Source organism: Lingula anatina, chromosome 1 (assembly GCF_051362555.1).
Source record: "Lingula anatina isolate TDL-2025a chromosome 1, LinAna3.0, whole genome shotgun sequence".
NCBI lineage: Eukaryota > Metazoa > Brachiopoda > Lingulata > Lingulida > Lingulidae > Lingula > Lingula anatina.
In genome coordinates, this window is record NC_141767.1 from 14,394,450 (window position 1) to 14,410,998 (window position 16,549).

Sequence of the window (16,549 nt, forward strand, 5' to 3'; positions counted from 1 at the left end):
CATTTCTAACTTTTTTGTCAATAATTTTGACCATGTGAACTCTGCATCATCCAGATACTATATCTGTTCGAGTTGACCGGGAATTAACATTTTTCAATTATTTTGGCATTTTATTATTTTTCCCTTGTGAACACTTTATTTAAATGATGGGTGGTTTGTATCTGCACATTTGATAGCTTTAGATAGTTTGTTTTATATTTCACAAATATATCTTTAAACAATCTATTTTTAATACATTGACAAAACTGCTATATGTAAATCAACAAAGTTTTATTTCAAACTTTTTTTGCAATATTTTTCCACTATGAATGATATCTGCAGACACAGCTATAAGCTGAACATAGCTGCAAGCAAAGTCATCCAACTCTGCAAGTGTTCTGGAGGATTCAATTAATCTTGGGGAATTATACCAAAATACAAATAAAGCAAAATATCCTATAAAATATGATTAAATGCTCAATGTTCATTAACACTGAAACTGTTGTTTGCTCTTAGTACACTGTACATTGTGAAAATAATTTGAAGTCTTTGCAAAGAACACTATGTTACATGTACCAAGTTACATGCAGAGTTGAAATTCTACTATGGCTTACTAGGATATCAGACTCATGCAGTTAATTACAAAAACACAGGTATATATTTTGTCCTTGTTGTTCATCTGGCAGAAGCTCTATGTTACAGCAAGCCACCATAGAGACCACATTTCAGCACCAATTTCTCAAGAAGAAATAAAAATGTACAAGGTCATAATGCAAATGTGTTTTAAAGAAGTCAAATAACCTGGCAGTTATTACGCAATAAAATAACTAAATAAGTAATTAATATATTTAACAATCACTGACACCAGCTCTGACACTCATTTACAATAAAGACCCAAAAGCTGATGGGACATTACCAAGGACAACTGACACAATTCACTACTGAATGTTTTAGTAGAAATACACCAGTCATTGATAAGGGACGTACCAAAAATTATCCTCACCACAAATATATAAATAAGATTTTAAAAATAACATATCCCAGTCTTAAAAAAAAAAAAGAACCAGGCCTATGACTGAAATGACTAAATAATACTTACATAGTCAAAATATACAAATATAATTATACTTTAAGATTGTGATACATTCAGGGTTTCTTGGAATACATTGCTGATATAATTGGTTAGTTTCTAAATATGGGCTTTGATCAGTCAACTGGGTTTATCTGCCATTAAAAATATTGTAATATAATACTTAAGTTAAATTTTACAGTTTTATTCCAGTCTTGCCCTATTGACAGCAGGAAGACCATACTACTCTAAAATATTGCATAAGTGATGCAGAGTGCATATGATGAGCAAGAGAAATATACAAAATTTTAACTCAATTCTATATAAGATTAAAGAATAAGACATATAAACATTCAAAAGTTCTATCATTTGCATTTTAAAATTCTTACAGTCTCTGAAGTCACGTGTAAAAATGGAATGCAATAGTTCTAGCACTGAATGTCTGGGCCAAACACATGCTACAGCCAACCAGGGGACCTCTCTCAGATGAATAATAATGCAAAGAGAGCAGTGGATACAACATTGGCATGTTATGAGGCAATGTACATTACATTTTGAACATCATTTCTGCAGGATTCATATGTTACAAGTGGCTTCCTTTTGTTCACTCATGTAATAGGAATGCAGCAGTATCAACTTCATATGTTACATCATGTGCTATCTCTCTTACTGTAACATACTTTTTTGCCAATCAAAAATAGGATGATTATAAAGTATCATGGCCTACACAATGCATATTTTTTTAACTCTGGAGAAAAACCTCATAGAGAAAGATTTTTCATTTTGCAATTTGCAAAATAAAAGAAATTGAAAAACAACTTCCTGATAGCATGACAAAGCAAAAGTAATTTTTCTACATTGTTGAGGTATTCATCTACAGTACAACTGACATGCCTCCTGCATTTTCATCATGTTACCAGCTTTTTAATTCTTTCTATCTCCACCTGAGTATTGAGTCTGATTTTCTTTTCTTCATCTACTTCATTCATAAGATCTAGGATCCTCTTATTGGAAGTGTTACGGAATTCCATGAATTGAGCTTTCAGTTCATTTAAATCTTTCTTTAAATCATTGTACTTTTCAATACTGACAGTGGATTCTTTCATTTCTTTCATCTCTTGGCGCAGTTCCTGAATTAACTTGGCATCGTCTGTGCTGCTCCTCGGACTGGTCACTTCTGAAACAGATCAAATCCACAATAGTGACAATCAGTGACAACTATATACACATTTTTTAAATAAAGTAAAATCATGCTAACATTATATACTGTGACTTCTTAAAAAATCAATTAAAATCCCATGATTTTATTCGTAGCTGGACATATTCTTTATATTTTCTCTAAGATATAATAAGAGAGGGTTTTGTTACCTTTTTCTTTCTCTTCGTCTTGATGTTTTACTGTTGGTGGTGGTGGTCTCTTTACATGGGGCAGTGCTTTTTCAGGCAACTTTTCAGGCTCCTGCAGAACAAGGAGACCAATGCATCAGAGTTGGGCTCTACCTACAGCCTTTTTAAAGTGTTATTTCATTTTTGTCAATAGCTTAGACAGCCATCAAAAGTAACAGGATGAAAAAATGTTAATATTCTAATATCTACTAGTTTGCAGACTGTAAAAATATAATAACCCCATGGACTAGAAAGTGCTGCCCAGTTTTAGTGCAAATGTTAATAAAAGTCTACTTCTAGTACATACAGAAGGCTACAACAAATGCTACTAACACATTTTCAATCTGAGTACAATAAACCATAACAATGTCTTTGCAATAACACTGCATTCCAGCCACAAAGCTACACTTCACATTACAAACACAATAGCCGTTCAGCCTCTGGAATCCTGACTGCCATGCCCAAAGTTAGCACACTATCAGTTACCTTATGATGGTGATGTAGTTTACGGTGTGATTCATGTTGTACGTGTGTGGTGCCGTCACTAGTGTCCCTGATGGAGGCACGCTTCACCTCCTTCACCCACGAGGGTTCAAGAGGCTCCACCAACTCCTGCCACAGAGAGAGAAACAAAGCCGACATGCATCAGTGCCCTAACAGTGCGTTTAGACAGAGTGGTCGGAAACTGTATGGACCAAGGGAGAACACAATTTTGGTGGTTGAAAACTGTATGGACTAAGGTAGAACCCAATTCTGATGGTTGGAAATGTTAGACCACGGTAGAACACAATTTTGAAGGTTGAAAAATGTCGACCAAGAAAAACATGATTTTGGTGATTTTATCCAGTTCTTGAAATGGCTGGGACAACAAAATTTTTCAACTCTTAGAAAATGACCTGTACAAAGCAATGGGATTCAAAGCATTTGTATTATTGGCAAAAAAGCACTATTGTTGAGATTTGATAAGGTACTGCAGTCAAGTTATGACAAGCAGACAGCAGTAGCTACACCAAATCCACTGCACAGATTGTTTCAAAATTGGAATGGGCTCAGTTCAAACTACTCTGTATAACTATGCAGTAAGAATATCACTGAGACTTGCTACAAAAGCCACCATTCTAGAACTGCACTGACTTAAGCATGTGCACATGCTGGATAGGTCTTTTCATGACATTAAGTTTAGTATTACAAGTGTATATATATATATCATAGCATGCAATTTAACTTTTGTGGTTAAAACTAGTGTTACACTCATATCATAAATAATAAATTGTATAGGAAAAGCTACATATAGGCCTACCCAATAAACCATTACAATACATTTTATTAATATAACAGTGGTTGTTGTGTCTAAGATAAAAGAATATTCTTAAATAAATGTTAAGTGTGCGATGAATGTTTCATTGAACTTAATGTTACTGCATCAATTCAAACCGTTTTAGTTGCCTGCAAACATGTATTAATATGCCAAGCATATATTATAAGGTAAGCAAAGCCTTCTCACATGTACAGATGGTTAATATTGTGCATATATAAGAACTGGCTTTACCATGGCATCTCAAGTGCAATGCAGAAATCCAACTCCACACAGACACACATTTATTTTAAAGAAATCACTTACTGTGTCTTTATGAAGAATTGCAGAAGATGGTGGCCTTTTGCTGGCATTCTTTGGCCGATTCACAGTCAGGTGAGACAAAGTTTCTGTGGTTTCTATGGTATCAAGATGATTGACATCTGAAAAAGAACATGTAGTTTCACAAAGATGATCCATTTTTTAATATGTGTATAAAAGAATGCTACAAACATGACTCTATGAATAAAAAAAAATGCAGAAATCAACAGATGCCTTTAACTCTGGTTACATCAATTTATCTATTGCCTACCTGGTTTATTGTTGACAGAGGTCTTACTGTCAACAGTATCCTTGCCCTCATTGACTTTAGTCTCTACTGGTTTTGGCTTGGGTAGGTCTGTAGGCTTGGCAGGCACTGGTTTCTTACCAATAGGGGGAGGAAGAGGCTTCTTGGCAGGCAGAGCTGGGGCTGGTTTCTCATTATCTGCTATGAAATATATGAGAGGCTGTCAAAGCATTTTTTAATGATTCAATAACACAAGGATATAAAAAGGAATTCATGCACACCCAAATGACATTTCAACCAGGCTAATGGTGCATGTCATTGAGTTCAAAGCTTCCTTCTTTTTTCTAGCAGCATGTATGTGGTATTCAACTAAAATGTCCAGAAATAAAATAACATGAAGAGTAATGCATGCTTTAATATACATAACATGTTGAGTCAAATGAATATAATACATATGCATGTATTCAAACACCTAGAACTTAGAGACAATATCACGGTTCCCTAAATTTGTGAAGAAAAAATCCCTCGTCACAAGTAGCTATAGGTAGAACATAGGTTACATACCCTTTTTAAATTTGGTTTCTGGCTTGGTAACTTCGGGTGGTGGTGGTTTTTCTGGAGGTTTAATATGATGGTGATGATGTTGGTTGACTTCTTTCAAAGGTTTTGTTTGTGGAGCAGGCACGGCTGGGACAGCTGGCATAGGCGGAGGCGGCTTTCTGGGTTTAGGCTGAAATGTGAATAAGACAATTAAAATGTAGGTTTAAAATTTCTCAATAAGGGTCTCTGCCAAAAGGATTTCAAGATCATTCAATCTGTACCTCAATTAAAGGCATATAGCAAAATTATTACCTTACTTTATGATACTGCAAAAGGTATTTTCAACATGAAAAGCTTTTAGCGATTACTCTTTCTGAAAATCATTATTACACATTAGAAATTGCATGTTGAAAATTTAACAGTCAAATGGAAAACTGACTACTATCTACAATATCTGTTCTTTCAAAATATAACAATTTTTTCATTAAAAATCAGCTTTCAACATGCAAAACTGCATAGTGAACAACTGATCATTAACACTCAAAACTACGTTAAGTCAGGTTCTATCTACCGCAGAGTGTGGTTCAGCATTGCGTGCAGCAACTTTTGGTTGAGACAGTACCTCTTCTGGCGGTAATAGTTCAACAAAGTTGTCAGGAAACACCCCTATCTTTCCATCTAATTCCCCCTTCCACCAGCCACCATCTTCCAGTTCCTTGTCCAATATGGTGATCACATCTCCCTCTGCCAAGTTCAGCTCATCATCGTTCTCTGCGGAGTACGAGTAGAGGACACGGGCACGTTCAACTGAAAGGGAAAAGTGCTTGTAAATATAACTATGTCTGTGTTTCAATATTGGCTTGTAAACTTGTTATTTGTTGTTGTTAGTCAATAACATTTTCTGTCACTTAACATATTCATTCTTTTGGAGATTATTTCATAACAAACTTCTGAAACAAAAAGTCACTTGGCTTATTCATTAAGAGGCACTGCCACCCTATTCTATAGTCCTTCATTAGCATTGTTTGCATATGGTTAAACAATACTGCAAAATATATATTGTCAAGCTCCATTCCATTCACATACTGCGCTATGTAATATAATATTTCTAATATATCTTAATAGTTTCAGACTAAAAAGAAAGCTTTAGTATAGCAAAACAGAGGGCTTACTTTCAAGGAAAACAAAAATAAAGAACATTTTTTGGAAAATATATACATATATTCATTCAGCATGCAACAAAATTCATTTTCAACATAAACAACATCAGACTGGTTACATAAAAACAAGTTGCAACATGTAAAATGAGAGCAATTAGTAAAAAAAGACTTCTGTCAACTTTGTGATGTGACTCACCATGCTGCATTGTGAATAGTAAATCCAATCCTTGATATTCTTTAGTGTCAACTGTTCTTACTTCACCAAGATTCTTTATATGGTACAATATTATCTAACATATCTAACATCTGACACATAGTATTAAATGGTACATGAATCCTCTCTGTGGTAAAGTTCAAAACAAGAATAAGTGGTAAATTGTCTTTGCAACAAAGTTCAAAACAAGACCAAAGTTCTCAAAAACAAGTCTCTCAATAATACGTCAACACCAATTCTTGAAAAGCTAAAAACATCAGTTCACAAAACTTGGAACAAAACCTTGAACAGCAAAGTCAATTAATAAACAAACAAGGTCAGAGTTGTGTATTAAAGCTCAATGATTGAGCTGTCAGTCCTTGGGACAACAAATGTAGGAAGTCTTTCCTCGCACTCCTCTCTGCTGCTTGGAAACAACACAACCTCATTTGCCAAAGGGCTGGGAGGTAATACTGGTGCTGATAGTTCATAAGCACTTTCCTCATGACTCTTGGCCTGATTACAATGGGGATCAAGCTCATGATGATGCAATCCATGTTTTGGGAGAAATGGGGTCTTACTTTTGTTTCTTACTTCATCCTGACACTTGGACAGATTTTCCCAATGTTGGAATAATTCTTGAAATTCTAATGACTTTGTTAAAACTACAGAAGGACTGCAGATTTCACCGGGCTCCAGAGATCTGTCGTCTTCACTGCCATCCCCTCCAGCACTGCCATCATCTGGGAAATCATCCTCTTCCTCCTTAGTCCAAGACTCTTGGCATACCTCATTCCTTGTAGGTTCAGCAGAACACGCATCTGTCTTGGTAGAACCATCTCTTGATATAACATCTTTACCATTTCCCAAAAATGTACTGTTCTTCTGAGGTCCATCCACAGTCAAGTGCAGGCTACTGTCCTCTGAGTAATAACTTGGACAGAGACTGATGGAAGGTTCGACAGATTCACTCAAGATAGCATTGACTACCTGGGTTTGGCGTCTTGCCCACGGAGCTGGTTCAATCATTCTTGGGCCTAATGGTTCAGGGCTTTGAAATCTGGCAACATGTAAAGACTCTTTGGTGAAAGGGGCAGCTTCATTTCTAGGTTGATCACAATGACCAAAATTATAGAAATGAGTTTCAACTGTTGCTCTATCATCTTTGCCTTTCACATCTTTGAAATCTTCTTTGTGTGAGAAAGCATCAAAACTGCCATTCAGGACATCTATTGAAGCCACTGATAGGTCGCTTGGTTTGGGCTGCTTATTATCTGGAAAGGCCTGAGACACTGGTATCTGTTTTAGGTGGGTAATCTTTGGGGATATGTGACATGAATCAGTTTGTTCTGTATTACTAGGCTTGAGAGAAGTGATTGTCAAGTCTTGGGAATGCAGAGAACTGTGATCAGACAACATTTCTTCACTCTGAAGATCATCACTTTTGTACTCACTGGCATCTGGTAATTTGGAATAGTGTGGCATCTCTGTATCAATGGCTGACCTGTTCCCTAAGTTGTCATGCTTGAAACACATTCCTAGCCTAATCTTTCCATGTTTAGAGACATCTCGTTCTGAAACATCATACTTCCTCCTGTGTGTTGCTGACATACTAACCTTGGTTTCTCTAAAGCTCGCTCTCAGTCTCTTGAATATATTCTTTTTCTTTTTTTCTTTTTGTTCCATGAAGGGATCAAGAGGATTATAAAAGACCTGCTGGCTTCTACTTCTGTAGCTCTGCACACTAGTCGTAGGACATGGGTTTTGATGATTAGGGTCTTCAGTGCTGGTAGCATATGTAGCTGGTGTGGGCAACCTGGTTTCAATTGGTTTATGTATCAGAAAAGGTTCAGGATAGCTCTTTCTGCAGACTGGTTTTCCATCTTGATATATTTTGTACTTGTTGAGAGTGTTTTTCAGGAACGGTGAGATTCTTCCACTCCTCTGAAGGGTCTCAATATAAGTTGGTACATACGGCTCTTCTTCACTTTCTTCTTTCCTCGACACATGTGCAGGACCAGATACGGGTTTGTTCAGAGTAATATCCTGATCAGGAGAATCCTTGGGACTTTTTTCCTGGTCATTGTGCAAGTGTCTGGCCACACCATGCTGTTCAGAAGGGACCATCTCATTGTGGTTGACCCCAGACAATGGCAAAGTTATAATGGGATTTAAGCTGGGTTTCTTCCTCTCAATAGCCTCCTGTTTGTTTATGGTATCCAAATTGTTGCCAGGGAAATTAGAATCATGCTCCCTTTTCTCTAGATTTTTTATTTTTTTGTCAGGTGATGAGAAAAAAGATCTAATTTTACTTCCAATGCCAAGGGTCACTGACCTGCCTATTGAGGCATTACTGTTGTTGTTGCTGTTGCTGCCAGGATCTTCAGCTTTGTCAAGACTGCTAATAATATTTTCATCTCCCCTACACCCAATACCCACATTTCTGTAACTCTCGACTTTGTCCCTTGTCATCATTCCAAACTTCTGTTCCCTTAACAATTCAAGACTATCTGTAATATTTTCTGCTTTGATGGGACCCGCTTCTTTCTTATGGTTGGTAATTGGCTGCAGAGTTTCTTGAAAATCACAGTTTATGGGATCACTGTTAATGTATTCATCTTTAACAGAAATACTGACCGGTCTGTGCCAGTCTGGTCCCATCCACTCCTCAATGTCACTTTCCTGGTGTACATGTTCACAACCCAAGGTAGTCTCATAGTGATGATCCAGGTTCCCTGGTTCAAGGCTCCTAAATACATGAGCCTGGGTTGAAAGGACAAAACACGCTCCCTGCTGATAATAAGGAAGGGACTGAGAGGTGTTTCTATGTTTGCGATCATGGTTCTCTCTACCATAATGCTGCGATGAACTGTCTTGCCTGGGAGAAAGGTGTTGTGGTGAAGGACATCTTCCATGCCGGCATAAATCAGTCTTGGGCAAGCTACTAGCTGGAACAATCACATCCCCAATGCGATACCTCATCTCGGGGCTGTGTTTGCTGTCGACATCATTCTCAGAGTTACTTCCAGCATTTCTGTCTTTCTTTCTGTTGCCACTATTAGGTGTGCTGTGAGAAAATACATGCTTTGCAGATCCTTTAGAAAGGAGTCTGGATCTTCGTCTTCTGAAAGTAAGTTTAGGGGGTGGTGTTTCTCTTGCATGAGCCAATGCACTTTCATCTAAATGGTCTTCAGTATGATCTTCCTCAGTATGGGAAAGGTTTAAATTGTCTGCCAGCTTAGACAGTACAGATGACAAAGAGAAACCATGCTTTGTTTGACTTGATTCATCAAAACTGATACTCTCCTGAACTTCTTGACCTTGACTCTGATGTAATAAGTTTCGCGTGTCAGAATTTGATATTGACCTGCGGGGTGGTTTTGGTGGTGCGGGAGATTTTCTTTTCTCAACATCATTACTTTCAGTCACAGAGTCTAAAACTGCTGGGCTGTAATTAGACTTGAATTTTGATATTGCTTCAACACTCAAGTAACTATCATTTTCTTCCGCTGCATTTAAAGCTGAGCTACTACTGGGAATACTACAGTCATGCTTCAAGTCTACCTCTGTTGCTGTTCTAGTTTCTTGACAGCAGGTTGGAGATAGAGGGTGAGTGTCTATACGAAGCAGAGAGACAAAGGAAAGATGTAGAAGAATAAGACCATGCTGAATTAATACATGCCAGAAAATAAACATTTGCTACAGGGTCTCCTGGTTTGTAGTGCAGGAAAGTAGAACAAGTTTGTGGCAGCTTTATAAGATACTTTCAATCAAAAGACTGAATGCAGAATAGTGGTCAATATTATACTATGAGTAAAGCTACACAAATAAGAAAACATACAAATGTGAACACAATATGCCATGTCATCTATGAGTCATTCTATCCTTCTATGAAGATTCTGACAGAGTGAAATCCTATCCTCATTTCTTTGTTATCATTATCATAAGATGAGATCAGCCACACTAGGTTATGCTTCCTTGTAAACTTACTTGGCTTAACATCCCGTGGGGGCAGCGAGGGCGGTCTCTCGTGAGGCACAGGAGGTGGTGCCTTGTTACGTATTGAGCTCTGGAAAGCAACAGACTTAAAAATAAGAATTTCTTCTTTTAAATCACAAATCTGATATCAGATGAAAATTGGGATTTTGTAGAATGTACAGTCCTACTTCATCTGTCAGACATTCATTGTTTTCATCCAATGTTCACCTCAAATACTAAAACTGTGCTCTAAACTACTTGGTTTCAATCACATTTTGTCTTTGATAACAGTATATAACCGGACAGTGCTCTGACAGTGTGGACCTCTTCCAAGACAAAATGTATATTATAGATTTTTTTAATTATCTGAAAGTAGACTGGTATTCAGCTGAAATTGTCACTTGGCAGCAGAAATAAAAAAATCATACAATTACATAAGATTCAGACTGTTGCAGTCATAGCCTTACCCTGTGATCATCATTGTGACTATTCTTCTTAGAAACTGCATGGTGCTCTTTAAGAGGTTCCATGGGGATTTCTTTGGCTGGTTCTTTAGGGAGTTCTGCAGGCTTCTTCCCCAGAGCCCCCGTAGACCGCAATTTAATGGGACCACCACTGAATATGTTCCCAAGACCTACACCTTTCACCTTCTTGCCTGTGATCTCTGGAGGGGGCTCCTCAGCAGGCTTGTCTTCTGACATAGCTATGGTATCATTTGCTGCAAAAAACATAGTAATATCACCTAAAAGTGCAAGGAAGGCAGTTCCCAATCAGGATTTCTCACAACAGCACTTTGGCCCAAAAAATTTGTCTAAACTTTAAGGCCCTAATTTTGGACTGCTTGGAACCAAAATAAATCAGTAGCAAGACAAATGAATGAAACACTTTACGCGTTTTATAACAGAAAGACACAGATAAAACTTGAAGAAACTACTATGGGTTCATCTTAGACTAAAGCGCATCAAATGATGCTCTGACCAAAATTTTTAAACAATTTTAGGCCAATTTTCATTTCAATTTTCATTCTTTGATTTTTTTCTTGCTTTAATTAATGTTTGGTTAATACCTGATTCACCAGATTTTTCATCTTCATGATCTGCAGCTGCCTTAAGATCCTCGATCTTGCCACCATCTAAAAGTTCTACAAAGTTGGAGGGAAATACTCCATTTTTGCCATTTACAGTTCCCTGCCACCAGCCTTCCTCTTCCTGAAATAAAATAATGGGACATTTTATACATCTTTTTTTTTTTTGTTAACTAAATATATGAACACACCTTTACAAGCAAGTGAAGGTGATAACTAAAATTCCTTGATTGTGAAGTCGTCATCCTTCCTTATGACTGGCATATATGTAAATATACCATAATGTCTAAATTAAAACTCATGCAAATCAGATTTTATGCCGTGAGTGGCTAACTAAAAGATCCTTTTAAAATGTGCTATCGAATCTTACTAGTACTTCCTTATCATCATTTGTACCTCTTTAACTGTTTCCATGATACTTCCTGTTAAAAGCTTTATATTTGCAATTTGTGAAGTTATGACAAGCTATTTTATAACTGTTAAAACTGCCTCTTACAACTGTGAAATAAAAAACAACTTCTTCTTATTAAATTATTAACCTCTTTTAAAACTTCTACGATGTCCCCTGCCTCTAGCTTGAGTTCATCATCATTCTCAGGGGTATAACTGAATGTTGCTTTAGCACGGAGTTTTCTATTATTGGTGCCTAAAAAAAAAAAGACATCATTCAAATATCTTATCAGATAAATTTTTACTGCAGCTTTGATACTTTATTTGAACAATACAATTTTATTGATATATTAGATCTAAAGATATCTTACACAATATGGGTCACATTCAAACAATGCATTTGATAACATGAAAATAAAAAGGTCATATAAATCATATAAACCCCACACTTCAAATTTAACAAAGCTTGACTATTCACCAAAAAATGTCTCCATTTCAAAGCTTTTTAAGTTAAATCAAAAAAAAAAAAAAATCCACAACTTCCATGGGGACCATCTCTTTGTTACTAGTTTCTACCAACATCTTTAATTTCTAACATATCCACTAAAATTTTAAACCCAAAATCTTGCACAGAAATAATAAAAACATTTCATACATGCAAGTCATTTCTGATCTGGCAATATTTCATGTGCTACATTGTGCTATGTATCTCATTCAACATTCATCACTCATGCTAAAAATAACTTTTCTCTTCTGAGCCTGACCTCATCACAAGCCACAGACACCTGGCAGCCTCAGGCAGAGGATATCATGATCTAATGCCAAAGATGACAATATGGATGTGTGGCCCATGCCATCCTCATTACACCACCATTCCCCCCCAAGACAAAAGTGATCCTTAGCATTAATAAGTGCCTTGCTCTGTAGCTTGTACAAGAATTGCCCAAAGTCACTGTCTACATGATTAATCATACATAACATAAGAAGTCCCTCTTACAGGCAATATATCACTGAATATATCAGAATTTGGTTGTGGACTAACCTAAAACGGGTTTAATGCTTTCTTATCAGTTCAGAAATGTTGACTGAAATCTATCCTGCTGGGTTTATGAATGGGTTAAGCAATTACCTTTTGCTTTAAGTCAGATTGTAATTGACACAGTGTGAACACATGAAACTGGTTCTCAAGTAATTCAAGAATATCAAAATTATACATCAAGCAACACAACCAATGTCAATGACAGTCCTTGAGTGGATATTAATGTTGATAAAAAGATGCAAGTCACTTACTTTTCCTCCTCATTTCTGCAAAGGCCTTTGGCTGTGGTGCTCCTGCATGTATTGCATGGTCTCCCAGTCTGTCTTTTAATGCTGCAATATGGTGTCCTTTTCCATGAGATTCATCCTTCCTTTTCTCTACTTCTTTATGGGATTCTGACTTTATATGTTCCTTCATTGGTTCTTTTTGGGGTTCTTTATGTTTAACTACTTCCTAGGGTGACAAAGCAATACAATGAGTTGTTGGTTTGAGAACATTTTAAAGGAAATATTTAATCCCATGAGCCTGATAAAATCTCCTGAAAATCTGTCTCATGGTAACTGACTTCTGTATACAAATAAGTACTAGTAAGTAATTTTTATGGCAGCCTAGCTGTCATTAAAGTCATTACCTTTAACAGAACTCTTGTTAAAATTGAGTAATGCTAAATATTGTGTGGTACTCCTTGGCCTTCAAAAGAATTCTGACTATTACACTACCCAATTGTACAAACACAAAAGGCATAACTGAATTCCAGAATTTTAATTTTATATTTACATTGTAGATGTTGATGCCCTTAATATATGTTCACATCAACCACGCATTGTATTTGCATCACTCACAGCTGTCAAAATGCCATACTGTTGAATATTCAGTACCAAACTTTATCTTTAACTTTATGGGTGCTTCTAATCTAGTTGTAAATGTGGTCCTTCATGTTTTATTAATTTGCTAAAGTCCTTTAAATTAAATCTTGTTGGAAACAACCACATACTTCAAGATATCCTACAGTATCCATTTTTAAAAAGAAATCTTATTTACTTGCAAAAATCATTAAAAAGAAAGTGAAATCAAACACATACTTCAAGATCAAGTCTACAAGATCTTTTATGTAAAATAGCCTCCAGATCTTTTATCTAGAAAAGCCTATCAACTATTCACAAGTAATATTGTGACGTCTACAAGATTTTTTTTATCTAGAAAAGCCTATCAACTATTTAAAGTAATTTGTGACAACTGCTTTTGTTACATAAGGGCAGTGTGAGACATTGCAGAACATGGTCAAGACTGTTACTGCTAACAGAGTGACATCCATTTCCACCAAAGTGAGCCAAAGATAACCCTAGTAGAATGACCCAGTTATCATTATACACAAACCTACCTTTAAGTTAATGGATGGCATGGCAATTTACCTATCATCCCTTGAATCTATGACCTTCTGCTTATATCTTGAAATCACCATTCACTGGAGCTACTACTATAGTACTGTTAACGTGGAAGTGTGAATTCCCAAAGAAAAGAGTGCCTGTACTACATCCCAGCCACTCTTCAATAAATTCCATATGCATCTAAATTATCAGCACCCGCCCCACAATAAAAGTAGTCCCTTAAACAAATAATAACATCAGTTTCCAGTTTGGGTACATTTGCTACCCACACTGAAGGCACATGCCACTACCTATAAACATTTCTAACAGCACAATGAGAAGCTTTCAAAATACAATGACCATATGGAAAGGCAACTGAAAGCATCAAGACTCATATTCCTATCTATAGTGTAACCATATATACCTTGACAAAATTATCAGGAAACATCCCTTTCTTTCCATTGAGCTCTCCTTCCCACCATCCACCTTCTTGTTTCACAACATTTGTAATCACTTCTCCGACTTTCAGTGTTAATTCATCATCTTGCTCTGCAGTGTATTCAAATTCTACTATACACTCCACTGAAAGAGAAAAAATTGACAATCTATTTGACAAATCACCATTACAAGAATTTTCCCTTTAAAAAAGAAAAAAAATCCATAAAAAATAGAAATAACTCATCACATTACTACATTCAGTCACTATTTTAATATAAATCTTGAAAACCATGCTGTGCACTGAAAATGAATATCCACTAATACGAAGTAAATTCTCATTAGCAATAGAACTAACTGATCAATGCAATTTTTCAATCTTCTAAAAGAAAAAAGGGGGGAAGAAAGTAAATGTAAACAGTTTTATATTATATAACTTATGTTAAAACATATCCCATATAACGACTGAAGACATGCAACCACAAAAGAATGACTCATCAATCACGATATGATAGAGTATGGTGGGGCAAAAAATAGGGAAGACACGAAGACTCTGACCAGGGTATTTTAGAATACCACAGACAAAGCTGGAAAAACTGCTAGCTACACTGACTTGTTAAAACTATGTAAAATATGATCTAGATCTAAAAAAAAAAAAATTGAATACATTTTATCTGTATCTTGATTTTCATTTACATACCAACATTTCAGATCAGCAAGGGCCTTTTTTCTTTGAACAGCCAAATATACTAAAAACTTTTAATATATCTAATTTCTCATTACAACTTACATGCAGATTATAACACATTATATCTAATCAAAGTATTTTAAATAAATCTAATCTATACAGGCATATTACAGTTACTAAGAAAGGTAAAACAATGATAATGTATTTAATAATTTAACATATATATGTAATAATTCATAACCTTCCTAAAACTGTTGGTTAACACATATGTGCAAAAATAGTTTAACCAAAATATGTTAAAAATGGGACATTTTTTCTAGATTATAACTGTAAATCAATGAAATTTGCTCTCTTAATTTTAAAATGACCATACTGCTCTAAAAGCATATGCATCCTATTTATAAGTGAATAATTTTTATTTAATTACCTAAATAAGATATTAGGAATCCATTTAGATACTCAGGTTTATATTTTGTATTAAAAAATTGTCTAAACAATGTATCCATATTAAAGCAGAATTTCCACAAATATAAAATGATTTCATGCCATATCTAGAGGTCTGCAATCAATAACAACATACTTCTTTGCAGGCAAATATACAGCAAATATACAGGCAATTTAATTTTTAAAAATTGCCTATTGGTAACTTAGTCAACAGTTTTGCAGGCCATAATAAGCATTCAAATACAATATTTCATGAGTTTAGTTTGTGAAAACAAAAAAGAAAAGACTATCACTAACTGTGCAACATGCTGACCAGCATTAAACCAATCACTAAAAATACTTTACAAATCATTAAATATTGTGGCTGCTTTTCTAAAAAAGCCCCCCCAATCTTAATGACTTTAATTTTAAATCTTGTACTATGGAACTTAGTAAATTGGGGTATAACGTGCTATTGTCACAATACAACTCATCTGTCAAGGTGACACGTGGTTTATACTATAACAAACATCAACAGTATGTATCTGTAAACCGATATTAGAATTATAGTAATTTACTATCACTAAACGTATCTTCAACCACTTTGATAAGTCTCAAAACAATTTAAACAAATTAAACATTATTTCACACAAGCTTGCGTATATTCCATACAATAAAGTGTTAACATTTACAGTATTAACATTTACTACTCACCCATGATGCTTTATTGGCCCTATATGGACCTGTCGCATTGAAATTATCTTTAGTTTCTGCCCTTCCGTCTTCTAGTGACTCAATATGGCGGAAGTGATCACGTGACATGTGACTAGCACCGACACATTTTTCTGTGACATTATGGCAAACGATACACTTATAATAATAAATTGCTTCAAATTAATAATTTTTGTAATTTTACAAATACAAAACGCAATTTCAGGATGAGGGTACAAAATAGG

General features: G+C 35.6%; 1 protein-coding gene across 6 annotated transcripts; it reads right to left on the reverse strand.

The window, feature by feature from the left end:
• Positions 1-255: 255 nt before the first annotated feature.
• LOC106181595 (SH3 domain-containing kinase-binding protein 1) lies at positions 256-16,430 on the reverse strand. 6 transcript variants are annotated; one of them, XM_087002430.1, is made up of 14 exons: positions 16,308-16,428; positions 14,472-14,629; positions 12,932-13,133; positions 11,791-11,897; positions 11,234-11,375; positions 10,635-10,885; positions 10,180-10,258; positions 5,459-5,643; positions 4,861-5,026; positions 4,321-4,497; positions 4,056-4,171; positions 2,921-3,046; positions 2,417-2,507; positions 256-2,225 (listed from the first exon to the last, which is right to left on the reverse strand). In XM_087002430.1, the coding sequence occupies exons 1-14, from the start codon at positions 16,309-16,311 to the stop codon at positions 1,957-1,959; spliced, it is 2,073 nt and encodes a 690-aa protein (XP_086858556.1). In that variant the 5' UTR covers positions 16,312-16,428; the 3' UTR covers positions 256-1,956. The 6 variants fall into 6 exon arrangements, with proteins under 6 accessions (XP_086858556.1, XP_086858552.1, XP_013421482.2 ...); XM_087002426.1 differs by having other exon boundaries at positions 4,321-4,494; positions 5,408-5,643; XM_013566028.2 differs by having other exon boundaries at positions 5,408-5,643.
• Between the last annotated feature and the right edge of the window lie 119 nt (positions 16,431-16,549).

Bases quoted from the DNA above. Each gene is read 5' to 3' on its own strand.
- LOC106181595 (XM_013566028.2), bottom strand. The intron at 10,886-11,233 runs GTATTAACCAAA...TGTTTTTTGCAG, and splicing joins TGAAAAATCTGGTGAATCAG to CAAATGATACCATAGCTATG. The intron at 4,172-4,320 runs GTAGGCAATAGA...GTTCTTTTTCAG, and splicing joins CTCTGTCAACAATAAACCAG to ATGTCAATCATCTTGATACC.